General features: G+C 45.5%; 1 protein-coding gene across 5 annotated transcripts in view; it reads left to right on the top strand.

Moving 5' to 3' along the window:
- Window positions 1–22,597, top strand: part of RBBP8 (RB binding protein 8, endonuclease) — a 79,947-nt gene that overhangs the window by 5,494 nt on the left and 51,856 nt on the right. Inside the window, exons 1-3 of one of the 5 annotated variants that reach the window (XM_040431912.1) lie at window positions 6,978–7,030; window positions 9,769–9,969; window positions 21,564–21,606. In XM_040431912.1, coding sequence (XP_040287846.1) covers window positions 9,852–9,969; window positions 21,564–21,606 — 161 coding nt within the window. In that variant the 5' untranslated portion in view covers window positions 6,978–7,030; window positions 9,769–9,851. Of the gene's footprint in view, window positions 1–6,977; window positions 7,031–9,768; window positions 9,970–21,563; window positions 21,607–22,597 lie in introns of those variants that run through there. The other 4 variants (XM_040431913.1, XM_040431911.1, XM_040431910.1 and 1 more) reach the window with 4 other exon arrangements.

Here is a 22,597-nt window from a genome sequence, read left to right as displayed (position 1 = left end):
TGCAGACCATTGACTTCAATGGGTCCGCAATCTGCAAGATATGGAGCAGCAAAATAGGATATGTCCTATCTTTTGCGGTGCGGAGGAACAGACCCAAAAGCACACAGAAGTGCCTCTGCACCGCAAAGGAGAGGACATATCCTATTCTTTGATGTATATTGCGGATCGCAGACCCATTCAAGTCAAGTCATGGACCTGGCTTCAGAAACCGCCAGCAATCAGCTGCTATCACTGGGGAGGTGGTCTCTGCAGTATTACATGCTGGCCAATCAATTATTGGCTGGCCATCACCTCTTTATTTTCAGCTCTTTATAATCCTGCTGATAGAAGGGGGACCTGAGAATGGGGGCCATTTATGACATCTGGAAAACAACGCCATTAAATACAATACATAACTGTTTCACATTATATTTGGGAGACCTGATCTATCCAATATCTTTTTTTAATAAAACAAAATATAAACAATTTCTAGGAAACATATCCCCGCCAGCTGTTCTATACTTAAATGGAATCTGTCAGCAGTTTTGACCATGCTAAACTGCTGACAGCACTAGGTAGGGGCAGTATAAATATACCTTTTGTGGTGCTTTCATTATCAGAAGTAGTGGAGATATGAACTTTTATTCTGCCAGATTCTGCTCCTGTAAGTGCCCAGGAGGCAGAGCTGTCCTGTGAAGTGCTGTCTGCATTGAGCTTCTTCATAAGCCCTCCCCACTGCTTGGAGTGACAGATGTAGCATCCCGCCAGTAGACCACCGCAGCGGTCACTCAGAGCTGAGGGGAAGGGAAGAAGCTCAATGCAGACAGCACTTCACAGAACAGCTCTGCCTCCTGGGCACTTACAGGAGCAGAAGCTGGCAGAATAAAAGTTCATATTCATGCTACTGCTGATAAGAAAAAGTTTACTTGTACTGCTCTCCCCAGCTGTACCTAATACTGTCAAAACTGCTGGCAGACTCCTTTTAAAAGGATTTTCTCACCACAGATAGTAAAGGCTCCATTAATGCAATGTCCCATCAGTTAAGATCTGACCTCTGAGCCCCACACCCCATGTTTTTTTTTTTTTTTTGCACAGCATCACATAGGAACCGTAACACAACTTATATTTAATAACTTAGTGAAAAGCTGGGACTAGCGTTGTATAGATACAGTTTATTAATCCTAAAAGTATGTCATCCCAGTAACTACACTGCAGTATACATGTATGATGCAGCTTGTATGGCCGCCTACAGTGGCGGAAATAATTATTTGACCCCTCACTGATTTTGTAAGTTTGTCCAATGACAAAGAAATGAAAAGTCTCAGAACAGTATCATTTCAATTAGGGTTGTCCCGATACCACTTTTTTAGGACCGAGTACAAGTACCGATACTTTTTTTCAAGTAGTCACCGATACCGAATACCGATACTTTTTTTAAATGTCATGTGACCGTTTTGGGGGATCTGTGGATGACGCACTGTCATGTGGGGGATCTGTGGATGGCACTGTTATGGGGGACCTGTGGATGGCACTGTTATGGGGGATCTGTGGATGGCACTGTTATGGGGATCTGTGGATGGCACTGTTATGGGGGATCTGTGGATGGCACTGTTATGGGGGATCTGTGGATGGCACTGTTATGGGGGATCTGTGGATGGCACTGTTATGGGGGATCTGTGGATGGCACTGTTATGGGGGATCTGTGGATGGCGCTGTTATGGGGATCTGTGGATGGCACTGTTATGGGGGATCTGTGGATGGCGCTGTTATGGGGATCTGTGGATGGCACTGTTATGGGGGATCTGTGGATGGCACTGTTATGGGGGATCTGTGGATGGCACTGTTATGGGGATCTGTGGATGGAACTGTTATGGGGAGGATCTGTGGATGACACTGCTATATGTCATCCACAGATCCCCCTCATAACAGTGTCCCCCAATACACCGGGCCCCGCCGCTCACCGAAGTATTTATAAACGTGAATCCTTATCCTGTTGTTAAGTTGAACTAACGCTGCCCTCTCCCATGTTCCCCTGTATCCCCCTGTATCCCCACAGCACTTACTTAAGCTTCCATAGCAGGCAGAGCGGACGGCACCAGTAACGTCACTCACTGACGTCGCGCGCCTGCTCCGCCTGCTTCACTCATAAAGTGGGCGGAGCAGGCGCTCTACGTCAGTGAGTGACGTTACTGCTGCCGTCTGCTCTGCCTGCTATGGAAGCTTAAGTAAGTGCTGTGGGGATACAGGGGAACATGGGAGAGGGCAGCGTTAGTTCAACTTAACAACAGGATAAGGATTCACGTTTATAAATACTTCGGTGAGCGGCGGGGCCCGGTGTAAGAGTACAGTGACTGCACCGGGCCCCGCCCATAGTTACGCCCATAGTATTCTATTTATGTATCGGGGCGGGGTATCGGCGGCTGAGTACCGCCGAGAAAACTCGGAATCGGTCCCGATACCGATACTAGTATCGGTATCGGGACAACCCTAATTTCAATGGTAGGTTTATTGTAACAGTGGCAGATAGCACATCAAAAGGAAAATCGAAAAAATAACTTTAAATAAAAGATAGCAACTGATTTGCATTTCATTGAGTGAAATAAGTATTTGAACCCCTACCAACCATTAAGAGTTCTGGCTCCCACAGAGTGGTTAGACACTTCTACTCAATTAGTCACCCTCATTAAGGACACCTGTCTTAACTAGTCACCTGTATAAAAGACACCTGTCCACAGAATCAATCAATCAAGCAGACTCCAAACTCTCCAACATGGGAAAGACCAAAGAGCTGTCCAAGGATGTCAGAGACAAAATTGTAGACCTGCACAAGGCTGGAATGGGCTACAAAACCATTAGCAAGAAGCTGGGAGAGAAGGTGACAACTGTTGGTGCGATTGTTCGAAAATGGAAGGAACACAAAATGACCATCAATCGACCTCGCTCTGGGGCTCCACGCAAGATCTCACCTCGTGGGGTGTCAATGGTTCTGAGAAAGGTGAAAAAGCATCCTAGAACTACACGGGAGGAGTTAGTTAATGACCTCAAATTAGCAGGGACCACAGTCACCAAGAAAACCATTGGAAACACATTACACCGCAATGGATTAAAATCCTGCAGGGCTCGCAAGGTCCCCCTGCTCAGGAAGGCACATGTGCAGGCCCGTCTGAAGTTTGCCAATGAACACCTGAATGATTCAGAGAGTGACTGGGAGAAGGTGCTGTGGTCTGATGAGACCAAAATAGAGCTCTTTGGCATTAACTCAACTCGCTGTGTTTGGAGGAAGAAAAATGCTGCCTATGACCCCCAAAACACCGTCCCCACCGTCAAGCATGGGGGTGGAAACATTTTGCTTTGGGGGTGTTTTTCTGCTAAGGGCACAGGACAACTTATTTGCATAAACGGGAAAATGGACGGAGCCATGTATCGTGAAATCCTGAGCGACAACCTCCTTCCCTCTGCCAGGAAACTGAAAATGGGTCGTGGATGGGTGTTCCAGCACGACAATGACCCAAAACATACAGCAAAGGCAACAAAGGAGTGGCTCAAGAAGAAGCACATTAAGGTCATGGAGTGGCCTAGTCAGTCTCCGGACCTTAATCCAATCGAAAACCTATGGAGGGAGCTCAAGCTCAGAGTTGCACAGAGACAGCCTCGAAACCTTAGGGATTTAGAGATGATCTGCAAAGAGGAGTGGACCAACATTCCTCCTAAAATGTGCGCAAACTTGGTCATCAATTACAAGAAACGTTTGACCTCTGTGCTTGCAAACAAAGGTTTTTCCACCAAGTATTAAGTCTTTTTTTGTTAGAGGGTTCAAATACTTATTTCACTCAATGAAATGCAAATCAGTTGCTATCTTTTATTTAAAGTTATTTTTTCGATTTTCCTTTTGATGTGCTATCTGCCACTGTTACAATAAACCTACCATTGAAATGATACTGTTCTGAGACTTTTCATTTCTTTGTCATTGGACAAACTTACAAAATCAGTGAGGGGTCAAATAATTATTTCCGCCACTGTATGTCCTTGTTTTTTCCCACACTTTTACTGTCTAGGTGTGTTTTGTGCTTTACCTGTACTCAAGATGTCGTACCAGTTTGTCCAGTAATCTTCATTATGCAGACGAGGTGCTTCCTGCAGCTGACATATAACACTGAGAACTAGCTATACCTTCAGATATTTAGGAGAAAGGAGAAGTATTTGTGGTTTCAGGAGAGCTGAAGGTCCTGAATGTCACTTTGGACAATGCCTCTCTGCAAATCCTGTTCACATTTCTATAACTCCGAATAGGGTTCAAATATTCCAAAAATGTATGTTTTCACCGGGGAGAAGGTAAGCGTGTCATTCTATCTGCTTATCTTGAAGTACAGGAGATAGTTCTCTGGTTACAGCAGAAGCCAACCATGCTGAACAGCAACTCTAACCACGCATTAAAGGGGGTTTCTGAGATTTCGAGACTGATGACCTATCCTCAGGATAGGTCATCAGTACCTGATCGGTGGGGGTCCGACACTTGGGACCCCGGGGATCAGCTGTTTGAGAAGACACCGGTGCTCCTGTGAGCGTCACGTCCTTCTCTCAGCTCGCCAAGCACAGCGCCGTACACTGTATAGCGGAAGTGAATGGGGCTGAGGGCGATACCACGACAGCTGCTATACTGTGTAAGGCACTGTGGTTGGTAAGCACCGAGAGGGCCACAGCGCTCACAGGAGAACCGGTGCCTTCTCAAACAGCTGATCGGCAGGGGTCCCGGGTGTCATAGTCCACCAATCAGATACTGATGACCTATCCGCAACTGATCCAGACCTATTCATTTTCAATGGGGCCGCAAAAGATCAGTTTCGCATCCGCACTTCTGTTCCGCAAATAAATAGAACATGTCCTATTCTTGTCCGCAGACACGGACAAGAAAAGGCAATTCTATTTAAAGTGCCGGCCATGTGCGGTCCACAAAATGCGGAACGCACATGGCCGGTGTCCATGTTTTGCAGATCAGCAATTTGCGGACCGCAAAACACTTGCGGACGTGTGAATGGACCCTTAATGTCAACAAAACCCATCAATTTCAGTGGGACCTTCTGACCAAAAAATATGTCTCTACTTTCCCCCAAAGGCAGATGCTGGGGGGAAAGAAGGATCGAGTATGTTGGGTTTCAACATGAGACGCCTGGCAGCATTCAGAACGCAGGCACCAGCGTGAATGTGTATGGGGGACTGGGAGGAACAGCTGTCAGCCAACGAGTATCTAAAGTATGGTCCAGCTTTCAAGTATTTCTTTTAACCTCCCTGACGGTATTCCCGAGCGTGACTCGGGGTTAATTTTCGCTGCCAGGAGCGGTAACCCTGAGTCACGCTCGGGGTAACATTGCAGAGTCCCTTCACCTTCTGCCGGCGATGTCCTCCGCTTGTGTTCTGCCAGATCTCTATAGCTTGCGAAAAGTCTATACCGGAAGTGACGCGGCTGCACAGGAATCAGCTGGAGGAGGGTGTGCGCAGCGCTGCGCAGGCGCACATCCACTGGCTTAGGAAGGAATCATTGCAGCACCGAGATAGTACTTCGTGCACCGCGCGTGCGCACTTAGGGTTATAAAGATTTTGCAGCGCACAAGGTTGCATCAGATCTCCCTACCAATGAGTGCGCACGAGCGCACAAATTATCAGTTGCAGTTCATCCTGATTTGATCTGATTATTTGTGCGCGCGTGCGCACTCAGGGGTAGGGAGATCTGATGCAACATTTTGCGCTGCAAAATCTCTATACCCCTAAGTGCGCATGCGCGATGCACAAAGTACTTCTATTGCGGTGCTGCAACGATTCTTTCCTAAGCCAGTGGATGTGCGCTTGCGCAGCGCACACCATCCTCCAGCTGGTTCCTGTGCGGCCGCGTCACTTCCGGTATAGACTTTTCGCAAGGTATAGAGATCTGGCAGAACACCGGCTGGCATTTGACTTCCTGGTTCCGTTCCCTGCGATCAGCAGCTGCGCATGGGAGCGGAACTGGGCAGGAAATTCAAATAAATATAAACATAAAAAGTGACAAACACACATAAAAGAGGTTATACATTGTAATCTGAGAGGATTACACTGTATAACCTCAGATCTGACATTTGATGACTATACAGTGCCCCTTGCCTGCCATTTGTGCCCATAAAATATTTATGCAAAAAATTGTACCACTTTTGGTACAAAATTCCTGACCTAATCATACCGCCAGGGAGGTTAAACAACCTACCCAGTGGGACCTGTGAAGGAAAGCATACCCACCAGTTACCAGAAGGCTGCAGAAGACTGATATGTTGTATACCCTTGCCCATAGTCATCAGTCCATGGCATCTACAGTCCGCCATATTTTTGACATTTTCAGTGACAGAAGCCCCGAACGCAGCTTCCGACGCAGACGTGAAAGGAGTGTAAGGAGCCTAGTGGCAGATTTATAGCATTAATACATTATAAATACATCGAATGCATTGGGACGTACACCAGACTTTTTAGTGTAAATGTCTGTCACTATAAGTAACAACATTTTTTTGGGGGAAAAAGATTTATTTTTCTTAGCGTTTTTCAAAAACAGACAAACTTTTGTGGCGTTTTTCTTCCTTTTTGGTGCATTTTTAAGGCAGTGGAATTTTTTTTTTTCCAAAACAGTGTGCTATAGGTGCAAAAGACCTAAGTAATCATGGCTCTAGTCACAGTAGTGTTAGGAGATCCGGCAGCCTGTCCCAGTATGAATGCCGGCTGTCAGCCAGACAAAAAGCGCTGCGGCAACCGTAGAAAGTGGACGGACCACCGCGGGATCCTATTATAGTCAATGGGAATCTGCTGGGTAACAATGACACATGAGTGAACCCTTAGAAGTGTGACAGAAAGTAAATCTGTTGGGGAACCGTGTGAGTCGGAGTTCACAGGATCCCAGGGAGGCGGGGGCGCGCACGCAGTGACGTGAGAGCGGCGGGTCTCGTGCGCGACTGCGCGTTTCCTGAGTTTGGGTTTTTGGATTTCCCGCCCGGCGCAGTCAGCTGGAGATGAAGTGCTGCAGTATTATATGTGTGAGGTACTGGCAGGGGGCTGCTGTATAATGTCGCTGCTTTATGCTTCCTTCATCTTGAGGAGAGTGTGTGCATCGACTATAGACGGTGGGGGCGGGGTGTTATTACCAGTTACTATATGTGTGACGTCATGTATCCCCTCACAGTCGTGTACAATATGACGTCACGTGACCCCTGCCCCGAGCACTCCTCTTTACACCCTTATGCACACGGGGCGTCCTCAGTTTGACATGTTTGCTCACTGTCTGTGTGCATGAGCGTTTCAAGTTCTCATAGAACACAACGTGTATGACCTACAGTGCGGATTTTCCGCTGGCAATCCTGATCGTGTGCGTTTAGCCTAAAGCTCTGTACCGTCCTGTCAGTGTCGCCGTGAGTGCCCGCTGGCTTCACTTTATGGGCATCCCTTGTGAAATGTTCTGCCAGTCACATGATGTCTTTACTGTGGGCAACGCAGATGTAAGGGCGCAAACCGAAAGTGATGGGATGTTGTGTCATTCCTTTATTCTGGGGGACAGATGGGTGTTACCAGTTGGGGGGGGGGGGGGGGTCCTGCACACTCTGGCAGCACTGATTGGATAGTGTCACTGTGTAGGGACACCCCCCCCCCCCTTCCCCAGCTGGTAACACCCATCTGTACCTATATCCATAAACCTTCAGCAAGAATAGAAGGCACAGCAGTCATGAGAATTATTACATGGGGGGGGGGGATACAAGTAGCTACTAAACAGACCTGCCAGGAGAGGTGACGGCTCCTCTTTATGGAGGAGCTTGCGGATGCGATGTGTTTTTCACTGAACCCCTATTCACTTCTATGGGGCCAGGGCTGCGTGAAAAACGTTGAATATAGAACACGCTGCGATTTTCACGCAACGCAGAAGTGATGCCTGAAAACCAACGCTCATGTACACAGACCCATTGAAATGAATGGGTCCGGATTAGTGTTAAGCGAACTTGTGTTTTAAGTTCGGCGTCTAAAGTTCGGGTTATCGAAGTATCCCGTTATGGATTCTAAATTCCGTTATGGTCCGTGGTAGCGGAATCCATAACGGGATACTTTGATAACCAGAACTGTAGACGCCGAACTTAAAACACAAGTTCGCTCAACACTAGTCAGGATTCAGTGCGGGCGCAATGGGTTCGCATCATGCATTGCCCCCGAGCGGAAAACTCGCTCGTCTGGAAGGGGCCTAAGGCTTCATGCACACGACCATGTCCGTTTTGTGGTCCACGGATCCATAAAATACAGATGCCGTCCTTGTGCCATTGACTTTGTTGAGTCCGTGGTCTGCATTTTGCATGAACACGTGGATGACTCAGTGCTTTCCTCATCCGTATGTCCGTTCAGAGTTCTATTCTCTTCTGTATTGTGGACGAGGATAGCCCTTTCTATTGATAGGAATGAGAAGAATGCGGATTGCTTATGAAAGGCGTCTGTATTTTGCGGATCCGTTGTTTGCAGACTGAAATAGGGACACGGCCGTGTGCATAAATCCTTAAAGGATTTGTCCTGTACTAGAAAAACTCGCACTGCCCATGGGTTGTGTCTCAGTGGGGCAGAGCTGCAAAACGACATACAGCCTGTGGGCAGGTGTGGTGCTCTTTTGGGGGAAAAACTGCAGTTTTTTTCTAATCCTGGACAACTCGATTTTAGGGTCCATTCACACGTCCGTTGTTTCTTTCCTGATCTGTTCCGTTTTTTGCTGAACAGATCTGGACCAGATCTGGACCCATTCATTTTCAATGGGTCCTGAAAAAAAACGGACAGCTCAATGTCTGATTTTTTTTTCAGGACCCATTGAAAATGAATGGGTCCAGATCTGGTCCAGATCTGTTCAGCAAAAAACGGAACAGATCAGGAAAGAAACAACGGACGTGTGAATGGACCCTTAAAGCGAATTATTACTGATGCTGGTGAAGTATTAATTTATCCATTGATATTGTTTTCCTTCAGTTACTTCTCCAGAAGATATGAATGTAATAATGCATCCATACGTGACGCAGCGTACGTGTATGGCAGAATCTCAGGTCTCCTCCTCCGTTTTGAGTCTTTATCGGGGTACACAACATCACTCTTCTCCAGATGGGTGTGCATCCAACTGGTAGAACCTCCACCTATTAGATGTTATATGTGCCATGAATGATCGCTGGACTATCCCTTGGCCGATTTTCTGCCATGATGTTCCTTGTGTATTCATGGACAAGCATGCAGTGGATGATATTGTATCTAATCTCCTACATGAAGATTGTGCTGTGGAAGTGCAGGAAGAATCGCCCTATGTGGTCATATGCTTAAAGGGGTTGTTCACCACTGCCATCTTTTTTACATACCGCTCCCACCCTGCTGGGCCTTTGAAGGGAATCATACTTACCTGCTCCACGCTGCTTTTTTCTGGCTCAGTTCTGTGATCATCATCCAATCCCTGCATGTAAACTTCCAGTATGGATGAGGGTTCACATGTACCGCTGCAGCTAATGACTGGCCTCAAGCAGCTTACCACCGCTGGGTCAAGGGCCACTTGGAAACGCGTCACTGCTGAGGCCAGTCATTGGCTGCAGTAGCGCAAGTTTACTTGCGGTGATCCACAGCATTGGAACCGTTAGGGAGCAGGTAAGCATGTTTCCAGATCCAACAGAATGTGGGTGTAATAAATAAAAAGAAAAGAAAAGTCTGTTGACCACCCTTTTTAGGTAAGGTGTGATTTGAAAAATGTTATTTACTAATGTATTAAAATATCCCCAGCAGGTCGCCTGCATTATTTGCAGCAGAGGACAGAGCTATGTGATTGGAACCGTGTAGAAGCAAGTGATCAACACTGTCCTAAGATGAATATTTCAGGAAGCAGTTGTGGAAGTCCAAGCTCCGCTGAGAGTCTTGCTCCTGGTGACTTATTTAAGGAACTGTGGACAAAGCTGAAAGACTGTCATGACAAAGAGCTGCAAGGTAACAACGTTATTACATTACACTTCCCTCAAAGGGGTTGTCCGAGATAATGGAAACGCCTTTAAATAAGTCCTACTCCCCAGTCATGCTCCAGTCCTCACCACCGGTGTTTGATTTCCTGGCTGCAGTGGTGACGTCCCATACACACTAGTCACCACTGCAGACAATTACTGGCCTCAGCAGTAACGTCCCATATACTGTTGAGCGTGGTGACCTGGTGTGTACGGGATCTCACAACTGTAGTCAGGTAGATAACATCGGACTGCATGATCGGAGCTAGACGTTGGAAATGGTAGAGGAGAAAAAAAATGAGACTGTTTACTGCTGCTGTCGCCCCAGTTTTTATTTATCTCGGACATCCTCTTTAATACTTTGCTGTCATTGGACAAAGACTTTATTGTTTTAATCACGTTTCTTAGAGAAATGTTGGTGATATTTTAAATTTTCTGTGTTCCTATGTATATTTAAAAATCCTGCTGTTTTCTCATGGGCCACTAGGCCTAATAATAGGCATCTCTTCTTGATCTGAACAGTCCTCTCACTGTGATTCCAGGCAGGACGGCATTGGCACCTTTTTCTATGGGTGCACAAATAAACAGACAGCAAACCGTGTGTTGTCCGCATCCGTATGTCTACTCCGCTGTCCCGCAAATAGATCCAACATGTCCTATCCGTGCCTGTTTTGCGTACAAGAATAGGCATTGTTACAATGGGGTCCGCAAAAAAATGGATGTCACACGAACGTAATCCATATGGCTCCTGTAAGGCATGTCTCGAAGTGCTGTTAAGAACAACACAGGCAAGATGGCCGTCCCCATAATCTTGTTCAGGAAATAGAATAACACAATCTAGAATATGAAAATAATAATAAAAAAGTCACTATCTGCTTTTAACTTGCAGAAAAAGTATAGGTGCATTACTGAGGCCAGTGATTGGGGCTTCTGCTGTCTGTATTGAGCTGCTTCAGCCCCCCCCCCCCATCCCTTTTGTTTTTGGTGGCTGCTGCAAGCAACTTTTCTAGGGGGTTTCAGAAGGATAAGTCATCAATATCAAAAAGGCGGAAAACCCATTTTATTTTTTTATTTTTTTCTTCAATTGGACGTCACACTGCCGTTCATGCAGCTGAAGATTTCAGAACAGTGTCAAGAAGGGACATGTCCCTTCTTGGTGTGGTTTCGACATGGAAATCCAGCTGGAACTGTGAAGGTGTGTCCATCTTAGGCCTCGTTCTCATCTGTGTTATGAGCTCCACCAGTTTGTTACGGCAGAGGAACAGACTGCTGGCGTTCATTATATTACCACCATGCACCGCCTGATCCCACTTGGGCGGGGATCTGACTGTTTTCCGGCATATATGCCGGTTTTGGCTGGACAAAAAATGCTGCATGTAATTCTTTTTTGTCCATCTGAAAGCCGGCATATATACCAGACAGAGCACAGCGCAGATGTGAACCCAGCCTTAGGCTACTTTCACATCAGCGTTTTCCTTTCCGCTATTGTGAGCCGTCATTGGAGGAAAACTCTTCAGTTTTGTCCTCATTTATTGTCAATGGAGACAAAATGGAACTGAGTATTGTAGCGGTGTTTTTGAGTGCGTCATGGGATTCTGATAAAAACGGACACACAAAAAATGGATCAGGAACCCATTGACTTACAATGGTTTTAGCGCCGGATCAGTCTTGTTCATTTGGGATATAATACAACCAGGTCCGTTCTGAACAGATGCAGACGGTTGTATTATATACTGGATGCGTTTTGCTGAACCCATGATGGATCCAACAAAAACGCAGATGTGAAAGTATTTTTAGCATATTCACATACCATTGGAATGTTTTAAGCAGGAGGAAAAATGTGTGACCTTGTTCCTCCACTGAGGCCTCATGCAGGTGCACACTTTGCCGCACTCTTGTTTTACATTTTCCCATGACTTTAACAGTATGTGTAACCTAATACTGCATGCATTGACACCTCATTACATTTCGAATACTGCCGAGCATATTTAGTTTACGGTACATCTCTACAGTTTGTTTTTCAGATGTGGTCGCCAGTTTCTTTTGGTGCAATGCTAATACTTTATATTAATCATATTATCTAAAATACCATCACTAGAGCCAACCTTGTGCTACTCCTTTCAAATAATTGCTGGTAGTTTATAAGATCTGTATTTAACCTCTTCTTGACCCAGCCAGTTTCCTTTTTCATATTTTTCCTCCATGCTTTCCAAGAGCCATAATCTTTATATTTCTCCTTCGATACAGAGGTATGAGGGTGTATTTCGCAGAATGAGTTGTACTTTTAAGGTTTACATGTACTCTGCGATTTTGGCCGCGACACGCCTCGCGCCCAAGTATTGCAGTATAGCAGGGCTGCCATAGGAATGAATGAGGTTGCAGTGTGACTCGCAAGTTTTTCTGAAGTCGTGACACGCAAATCGCAAAAAATCCAGATGTTGCAGCCAAAATCGCCATTTCGATGTACCCTGAATGGCACCATTGAATGTTCAGTTTCAGTACATATAATGTATTGAGAAATGGCAAAATTATTTGTGGGGTGGAATGGTAAAAAAACACACTTCTACCATTGCTTTTTGGGGTTTTATTTTTGAGCCCTATACTGTGCAGTAAAAATTACTTCTTTCCATGGGTCTGTCCAATTTTGTGTTAATACCACATTTATATAGTTTTTATGTTTTAGTACTTAGTACAGTCCTGATCAAAAGTTTAAGACCACTTGAAAAATGGCAAAAAATCATATTTAGCATGGCTGGATCTTAACAAGGTTCCAAGTAGAACTTCAACATGCAACAAGAAGAAATGAGAGTGAGACAAAACATTTTTTGAGCATTCAATTCATTGAAAATAACAATTAAACTGAAACAGGCTGTTTTTCAGCTGATCCAAATTTTAGGACCACATGCCTTTAAAAGGCCAAATCTGTGCAAAGATGTGGATTCATTGTCATTTTCTGTCAGGTAGTCACACGTTGTGATGACAAAGGCAAAAAAACTCTCCCTTTTTGAACGTGGTCGGGTTGTTGAACTGCATAAGCAGGGTCTCTCACAGCGCGCCATCGCTGCTCAGGTGGGACGCAGTAAGACAGTCATTTGGAATTTCTTAAATGATCCTGAGGGTTATGGAACAAAAAAGTCAAGTGGAAGACCCAAAAAAATTTCATCAGCACTGAGCCGGAGGATCCAATTGGCTGTCCGTCAAGACACTGGACGATCCTCGACCCAAATTAAGGCCCTTACTGGTGCTGACTGCAGCCCCATAACCATCAGATGGCATCTGAGACTGAAGGGCTTCAAAAACAAAAAACGTCTTCAAAGACCTCGTCTCCTTGAACGCCACAGAACTGCTCGTTTGGACTTTGCAAGAGAGCACCAAACATGGGACATTCAAAGGTGGAAGAAAGTTTTATTCTCTTAAGAGAAAAAATTTAACCTTGATGGTTTCCAACGTTACTAGCATGACAAGCAGATCCCACCTTAGATGTTTTCTACGCGCCACAGTGGAGGGGGCGCCATAATGGTCTGGGGTGCTTTTTCCTTCAGTGGAACAATGGAGCTTCAGGAAGTCCAGGGGCGTCAAACGACTGGCCCATCCTGCGTGTTCCCCTGATCTAAATCCAATTGAGAACCTTTGGGGATGGATGGCAAGGGAAGTTTACAAAAATGGACAACAGTTCCAGACAGTAGATGGCCTTCGTGCGGCCGTCTTCACCACTTGGAGAAATGTTCCCACTTGCCTCATGGAAACGCTTGCATCAAGCATGCCGAAACAAATTTTTGAAGTGATAAACAATAACCGTGGAGCTACTCATTACTGAGTTCATGTTTTGGAAGTTGGATTTCTGTTTTGGGGGGGGGTTTAGTTTTTTTTTGGATGTGTGGTCCTAAACTTTTGATCAGCTGAAAAACAGCCTGTTTCAGTTTATTCGTTGTTTCCACCTCATCACCACGACGTCCACGAGGAGATTGAACCCTGACCTCTGTAGGGGCAGGAACATAGAGAGCGTTTAAATCCCCCTCCCAGCACCAGTGTTTTCCTGTCCCTACAGAGGGCAGGGGCAGAGAGAGTCTCCCCGCAGGGAGATGAAGTTGATGCCATTCCGAAAAAACACCTCTGGTTACCTGGTGTTCCCCTGCCCTCCTGCGGTCTCTGTACTAATGCTGGGCAGGGGGTGATGTGGTAGGCCTCGCTCCGTTACTGTACGTGAGCCTGCTCCTCGGTCGCGATCTCCCGCCGGGCCTCCAGGGCTGTAGCCGGGCTGTGCGCCGTAGCGCTTCAGGTATGCGGCAGACGTCACTTCCGGTGGACGGAGGAAGTGACGTCTTTAGGATGTGTCTCCTTTAAAACATCGGCACAGCACATGGAAGTGCCGAGCAACAAGCTGTTGTGTGTGCCGACATGTCTGCGGAACCCCGCTCCCCAGGAGACCCCTCCGTGCCGCCTGCTGTAAGTTCCCCTGTGGGGAAAGCGCTTTTGCCCTGTTACTGTGTCTGCACTGTTTTCAGGTTACCTGCCATTGATCCTCCTCCACTCTTCAGGCTTGGGGATTACATACTTTTCTATTTATGTACAGTACAGACCAAAAGTTTGGACACACCTTCTCATTCAAAGAGTTTTCTTTATTTTCATGACTATGAAAATTGTAGATTCACACTGAAGGCATCAAAACTATGAATTAACACATGTGGAATTATATACATAACAAACAAATGTGAAACAACTGAAAATATGTCATATTCTAGGTTCTTCAAAGTAGCCACCTTTTGCTTTGATTACTGCTTTGCACACTCTGGGCATTCTCTTGATGAGCTTCAAGAGGTAGTCCCCTGAAATGGTTTTCACTTCACAGGTGTGCCCTGTCAGGTTTAATAAGTGGGATTTCTTGCCTTATAAATGGGGTTGGGACCATCAGTTGCGTTGAGGAGAAGTCAGGTGGATACACAGCTGATAGTCATACTGAATAGACTGTTAGCTGTTTTTTTCTTGCCATAATACAAATTCTAAGTAAAGAAAAACGAGTGGCCATCATTACTTTAAGAAATGAAGGTCAGTCAGTCAGCCGAAAAATTGGGAAAACTTTGAAAGTAAGGGCTATTTGACCATGAAGGAGAGTGATGGGGTGCTGCGCCAGATGACCTGGCTTCCACAGTCACCGGACCTGAACCCAATCGAGATGGTTTGGGGTGAGCTGGACCGCAGAGTGAAGGCAAAAGGGCCAACAAGTGCTAAGCATCTCTGGGAACTCCTTCAAGACTGTTTGAAGACCATTTCAGGGGACTACCTCTTGAAGCTCATCAAGAGAATGCCCAGAGTGTGCAAAGCAGTCATCAAAGCAAAAGGTGGCTACTTTGAAGAACCTAGAATATGACATATTTTCAGTTGTTTCACACTTGTTTGTTATGTATATAATTCCACATGTGTTAATTCATAGTTTTGATGCCTTCATAGTCATGAAAATAAAGAAAACTCTTTGAATGACAAGGCGTGTCCAAACTTTTGGTCTGTACTGTATGTGTTCAGCTAAGGAGGCTCAGAAGAAAGTCAGGAAGCCTGCTAAATGTGTATCCCGTTTTAAGCGACTTCCGGACAATTACCGCAAGAGATTATGTAAAGATTGTATCTCTAGCGTTATACGTGAAGAACAGCCTTCCTTAATTGAGGAGCTTAGATCTATGATACACGAGGAAGTTAAAACCTCCTTATCCCAGCTCTCCTCCTTACCCAGGGACCTGCCTCCATCTAAAAGACAGAGGAGGCCGTCTTTTTCTTCCTTGGATTCGGAAGAGGTTGTGGAAAACGCTTCATCCTCCAGACCCTGGGAGGATGAGGAGGCTTCCTCTGATATAGAAATCTCTGAATCAGACAGAAGATTTTGTTTCTCCTCGGACGAGATGCCAGACCTACTAAGGGCAGTCTGAGCCACTTTGGGGGTAGAAGAAGCTCCAAAAGCTCATTCTGTGCAGGACGAGATGTTCGGGAGATTTTGTGTTAAGAAGACCCTGGTCTTCCCGATCAATGAAAATGTACGCGACATGGTGCTCAATGAGTGGTCAAATCCCGAGAAGCGCGTGGGGGTGTCCAAGTCCTTCAGGAATCGTCTGTTGTTTGATCCAAATGAATGTAAAATTTTCAATGAAACACCAAAAATTGATGTACAAGTAGCAAAAGTTAATAAAAAGACTGCCTTGCCTTTTGAGGACGCCTCTTAGTTACGCGACCCCATGGACAGAAAGGCGGATAGCCTGTTAAAAAAAATCTTGGGAGGCCGCTATGTTTTACCTCAAATCTAATATTGCTGCCACCTCGGTGGCAAGGTCCATGGGGTTGTGGTTGAACGACTTGGAGTCTCATATTAGGGACAACACCCCTAGAGAAGAAATCTTAAGGTCCCTTCCCTTACTAAAATCCGCCACGGCATTCATGGCAGATGCCTCGGCAGATTCCGTCAGATTCGCTGCTAAAGACGCCGGCCTCTCCAACGCGGCCCGCCGGGCTCTGTGGATGAAATACTGGTCAGGAGATAACACCTCAAAGATGAAGTTATGCTCCATCCCGTTCTCGGGGGGGGAGTACGTCTTCGGCCCTGTATTAGACCGGATTTTAGAGAAAGCAGTGGATAAGAAAAAGGGCTTCCCGGAGGAACGACCCTATAAAAGAAAATTATCCCTTTCGTTCCCCCACCAGCCAGAATATGTCCTTTAGGGATAAAGGGAAGTCGGGGCGTTGGAGCTATCCTAAAGGGGGCAGGAGGAGAGGTACCCCTCCCTCTTCCCAGAACAAATCTTCTGACAAACAATGACGCCAAAGTAGGGGGGAGATTGAAGGATTTTCTGGCTCCTTGGGAGTCCATTACTCCGAACCCTTGGGTCCGGGACGTCATAAAATTCGGATACCAGAACGAATTTTCTCAATCTCCCCCAGACCGCTTCATTGTAACCAACCCGAGCTCTTCCAATGTACGCAAGAAGATCCTGCAGGGAATTCAGAACCTTCTAGATATGGATGTGGTAGTCCAGGTACCATCAACACAGCTAGGACAGGGGTTCTACTCAAATCTCTTCCTGGTAGAAAAGAAAGACGGTTCATTTCGCACCATCATAAATCTAAAGACCCTGAACAGGTCTATAGTATATCGGAAATTCAGGATGGAATCCCTAAAATACCTGATACCATTAGGGAGAGACGCTCTGATGTGTACAGTAGACCTACGGGATGCTTACTATCACGTCCCAATCCATCCAGACTTTCGGAAGTTTTTAAGATTCGCCATTTAAGATCACAGGGGAGTAACCCTTCACTTCCAGTTTACGGCCCTTCCCTTTGGGATATCATCTGCTCCCAGAGTCTTCACGAAACTAGTGGTCGAGATGGTGCCCTTCCTGAGACACAAGGGCCTGGTGATCGTACCATACCTAGATGACTTTCTCCTGATTGAAAACTCGGAGAGCCAGCTCAAAACAGACCTAGTAACCTTCCTGTCTCTCATTCAGGATCTAGGGTGGTTGGTAAACCAGAAGAAATCAAATTTTCTACCTTCCAGCACAATCCAGTTTCTAGGGGTCATCCTGGATTCCCGGGTTCAACATACATTTCTCCCACCAGACAAGATCAGAAACCTTCAATTAAAGATCTGACGGTTTCAGAACAGGAGGTCTTGTCCCATAAGGGAAGCCATGAGCCTTCTGGGTCTCCTCTCGTCCTGCATCCCTTCTATCCCCTGGAGTCAATCGCACTTCCGATCCCTCCAGTCGTGGTTTCTCCGAATCTGGAACAGGCAGCAGGGTTCTCTAAATCACAAGGTGCTTATTCCTCCAACAGTAAAAGCCCCCCTAGACTGGTGGACGAGCGCAAACAACCTGTCCTTAGGAGTTCCTTGAGAAAAGACTCCCTACATCCAAGTCCTAACAGACGCAAGCGAAAAAGGATGGGGAGCGAAAGTGAGAGATCATTATTTTCAGGGTTCCTGACTGCCAACAACTCGCTCTCAATCCTCCAACTTCAGAGAGCTGAAAGCGGTTTGGAAAACTTTGAAAGCAGCAGAGGACCTACTCGAGGGCCTGCATGTGAAGGTCCTTTCCGACAACACTACAACAGTAGCGTACCTCTCTCACCATGGAAAGACGAGATCAGGAAAGCTGATGTTCGTGGCAGGGAAGATCTTCAATTGGGCGGAGTCCCACGTAAGATCCATCTCTGCGATTCACCTGAAGGGAGCACTAAACGTGGAAGCAGACTAGCTCAGTCGACAGCTAATGGACCACACCGAATGGTCTCTAAACCAGGTTGTGTTTCAGATGCTAATAGACAGATGGGGCACCCTTCAAATAGACTTGTTCGCCTCAAAGAAGAACACAAAGGTACCAACGTTCTGTTCCCTGAATCCACGAGACAATCCCTGGGCGCTGGACGCACTCACGATACGGTGGGATTGGAACCTCTGTTATGCATTTCCACCCCTGCCTCTACTTCCCAAGATAATCCAGAAGCTCAACCAGGAAGATACAACCCTAATATTAATAGCCCCTTATTGGCCTAAGAGGAGCTAGTTCCCTTCCCTAAAGAACCTATCAGTAGAGAACCCGTGGCCTCTCCCATCCAGGAGGGACCTTCTTCACCAGTGGCCAATCTTACACCCAAACCCGGGTTTCCTCAAATTATCAGCTTAGATCCTGAGGTCCAGATGTTGAAATCACAAGGTCTCTCTAATTGGGTAATCTCTACCCTGAAAGCAAGTAGAAAGAAGGTCACCTTCTCGATCTATCTGAAAATTTGAAAGAGGTTTTGCTCCTGGATCGGTAACCCTGCCTCGAACTTAGAGCCTCCTAACTTTCAGAAAATCCTAGAGTTCCTCCAGCATGGTCTCGAGCTAGATCTTAGACCTTCCACCTTGAAGGTACAAGTCTCCGCCCTAGCTTGTTTCTTCGATCAAGATCTAGCCAACCACAGGTGGATTAGAAGATTTATGAAAGCAGCTTCTCGGCTCCGCCCTTCTCTAAAATCCCAGATCCCTAACTGGGACCTAAATACAGTGCTCACAGGCCTGACACTCGCCCCTTTTGAGCCCCTGTCAGATTGTTCCACTAAGCACCTATCTCTAAAAAAACGCTTTTCTTGTTGCCATCACATCCGCAAGAAGGCTAAGTGAAATTCAAGCCCTATCAATACAAGAACTATATCTCCGTATCACCGAGGATAGAATTATTCTTAGGCTAGATCCCGGTTTTCTTCCTAAAATGGTATCCGATTTCTACCGAGACCAGGAGATAATTTTACCTTCCAGTAGAGAGTCCAGTTTCCATTCACTAGATGTAAGACGCTCAGTTTTACGGTACCTTGAGGTTACAAAAGAATTCCGTAAAACCAATAGCCTCAGGTAAGAATAAGGGTCTAAAACCTTTCAAGTCTTCTCTAGCACGATGGATTAGAGATTCTATTTCTCTTTGTTATGAAATCCAGGGCCTTCCTTGCCCCTCAAACCTAAGAGCCCACTCTACCCGAGCTATGTCCTCTTCCCAGTCCGAGAGGGCCGAAGCTTCTCTAGAGGACATCTGTAAAGCTGCCACATGGTCCAGCATTCACACCTTTTATGAAACACTATAGACTAGATTTATCTAGTAGTTCAGACTTGTCTTTTGGACATAAAGTCCTTCAGGCGGCCCCCCCCCCCCCCCCCCCCTAGTTTATAATTTTTTATATCTCCTCGTGGCCGTCGTGGTGATGAGGTGGAAAGCCGGAATTAGACTTACCGGTAATTCAGTTTCCACGAAATCACCACGATGGCACATATATTCCCTACCCTAAATTTGGTCCTGAGCTTGGAGGTTATGAAGTAATATCCTCTTGACTTATTTTTTTTTTCACCACCTTTGTTTCTGTCTCTGTAATTTTGGACACGCTGGTGCTGGTGGTGGGAGGGGGGATTTAAACCCTCTCTCTGTTCCTGCCCCTACAGATGTCAGGGGTCAATCTCCTCGTGGCCGTCGTGGTGATTTCGTGGAAACTGAATTACCGGTAAGTCTAATTCCGGCTTTTCATTAAATTGAATGCTCAAAAAATGTTTTGTCTCACTCCCATTTCTTCTTGTTGCATGTTGAAGCTCTACTTGGAACTTTGTTAAGATCCAGCCATGCTAAATATGATTTTTTTGTCACAATTGGCCTTAAACATTTGATCAGGACTGTATTAGTATTTTATTGGATTTTTTATTTTTATTTTTTGTATATTTTTATGGCCTTCCGAGACAATTGAACCTGCGATGTAATAGGAGCAGCAGCGTGGCAGTCCTGAGGCCCTCACTATGCCCTGGGCTGCAATGACAATGATTGGTACCCCACAATTGCATCGCGGGGAGGCTGATCTGGCGACACAGCCGGAATGGAGCGGGCTCAGCTTCTGTAGGCCTGACGAATGCCAAAAGAGTGTCTATTTGGCATCCGTCCTATAAATTAAATATAATGTATAGGAGAGTATAGTTTTCTGCACTTTTCTATACTGATGGCATGGGGGTGTACAGTGGCACGTGTTGTGACTTTAGGTTCGGCATGATGTCATCAAAGGGGTAGATTTATCAAAACTGTCTTAAAGGGAATCTGTCACCTCCAGAAACACCTATTAAAGGGGTTGTCTCACTTCAGAAAGTGGCATTTATCACTTAGAGAAAGTTATTACAATCCACTTACTAATGTATTGTTATCCATATTGCTTCCATTGCTGGCTGGATTCCTTTTTCCATCACATTATACACTGCTCATTTCCATGGTTACAGACCACCCTGTAATCCAGTAGTGGTGGCCGTGCTTGCACACTATAGGAAAAAGCACCAGCCTATATGCCCTCCCATGGTCCCAGCCACAAGAGAGTCTGGTGCATTTTCCTATATTGTGCAAGTACGACCACTACTGATGGATTGCAGGGTGGTCTGTAACCATGGAAACGAGCAGTGCATAATGTGATAGAAAAATGAATCCAGACAGCAAAGGAAGCAATATGGATAATAACAATACATTAGTAAGTGCCTTCTATTAACTTTCTCTACATGATAAATGCCACTTACTGAAGTGAGACAACCCCTTTTAAGAACACCTAGTGCTGACTCCAGATCAGTAATTTGTATGTCGATACTAACCCCTATTCCTCGCTGTGCACCCACAAAGCGGCCATGGAATGCATAGGGAGGACTTTTCCTGGAGTCCTCTCCATCACGTGCACAGGAATCCTCTCAATGCACTCCATGGCTGGTTTGCTGGCACACAGCGGGGAATGGAGGTGCATATCAACATTCCCTTGCCGGAGGTGAAAGATCTCTTATAAAGAAGGCTGTGTTTTTGGTCGCTAGGCAACCAATCACAGCTTTCATTTTTCTAAAGCAAAATATGAAATGAAAGCTGAGCTCTGGTTGCTATGGGCAACAAAGACTGCTTTTCTTTAAGGCGGTCTGGATAAATGAGGCCCGGTGTCTCAGGTTGTTTTTCTTGTCCTTGGCCTGCATGTTTTCTTGCTTACATCCTTGTAATAGTCATCCTGCATCTTGAGTCGCGTTCTTCCTTGCCTCTAACAGTAATTATACTTTTGCTTTTGCTTTAGAGCTTCTAATGAAAATTAACAAGTTGAAGACACAAAGATGTTTGTAAGTCTGAACAGCGTGAAATGTTTTTATACGTTTGTATAACTTGTGACCCTTTTTATACTCCATCCATAGTATTTTCTTTCTTATGTACAATTTACAGGTCCAGATCCACCTCTGAACTGGGCAGTCTTGGCAGGCAACAAGACCACATGGTTTCCTGCTGGACTACAGATCCCAGCAATCTGCTGTCCTGTGGATCTATTAGCAGCTATTCATTAAGTGCAGATCATATGACTCACCAGAAGTTTCTAGTAATCAGCAGTATGTCCATCCTGTAGACTATGGGTACAAACAAAAAGTTGTGTAGACTGGCAAAAAATATTATAATGTAATAAGCCACATTTATATAAATCTAGGGATTTATAAATGGTTTCCCGTAATGAAGTCAGTCCTACTTCTGCGGATGAGTCATTTGTGACTTAATGCATACCACACAAATTCCTGCAGACTCTCGACAAGCGGCCCATTGTAGATACAATAGCTGTATATAGGCATTCTTGTTCTCACTGACCCCTGCTGAATACCTGAGGTTTAATATTTCAGCGCTGATAACCAGTGCGACAATGAACGCCTTATGTTTTTTCAAGCTTTCCCATTGAATCTAATGATCTCTGAGACTGGGTCACAAGCCACGATTGCCAACGCAGTTCTTTGCCAAATTGTCACTCGCTTTACATGCAGCAACATTCAAATGTATAAGCTGTAATATTTTTTTATTAAAATATATATGATATGCTATTCATTCTGATAAGTGATTTAAAGTATTGATGCAATCCGTCAGGGGACATAACAGGTCCTCTTTAAACATACCTTCACCTCAGGAGTGCTTAGCTGATATACCGTATATTGGTGTATTGCTTATATTTCCATTCCCCATTACAATTAACAGTATTACTATAGCAGCAGGCTGCATACTGCGGTTCATTTATTAGGTCTAGAGTAGATTCTCCCATAGCCCACCTTCCTCATAATCATTTTTCTAATAATTTTG

This window comes from Bufo bufo, chromosome 5 (genome assembly GCF_905171765.1).
Source record: "Bufo bufo chromosome 5, aBufBuf1.1, whole genome shotgun sequence".
NCBI lineage: Eukaryota > Metazoa > Chordata > Amphibia > Anura > Bufonidae > Bufo > Bufo bufo.
The sequence above is the reverse complement of the archived record's forward strand: the minus strand, read 5'-3'. Positions and strand labels throughout refer to the sequence as shown.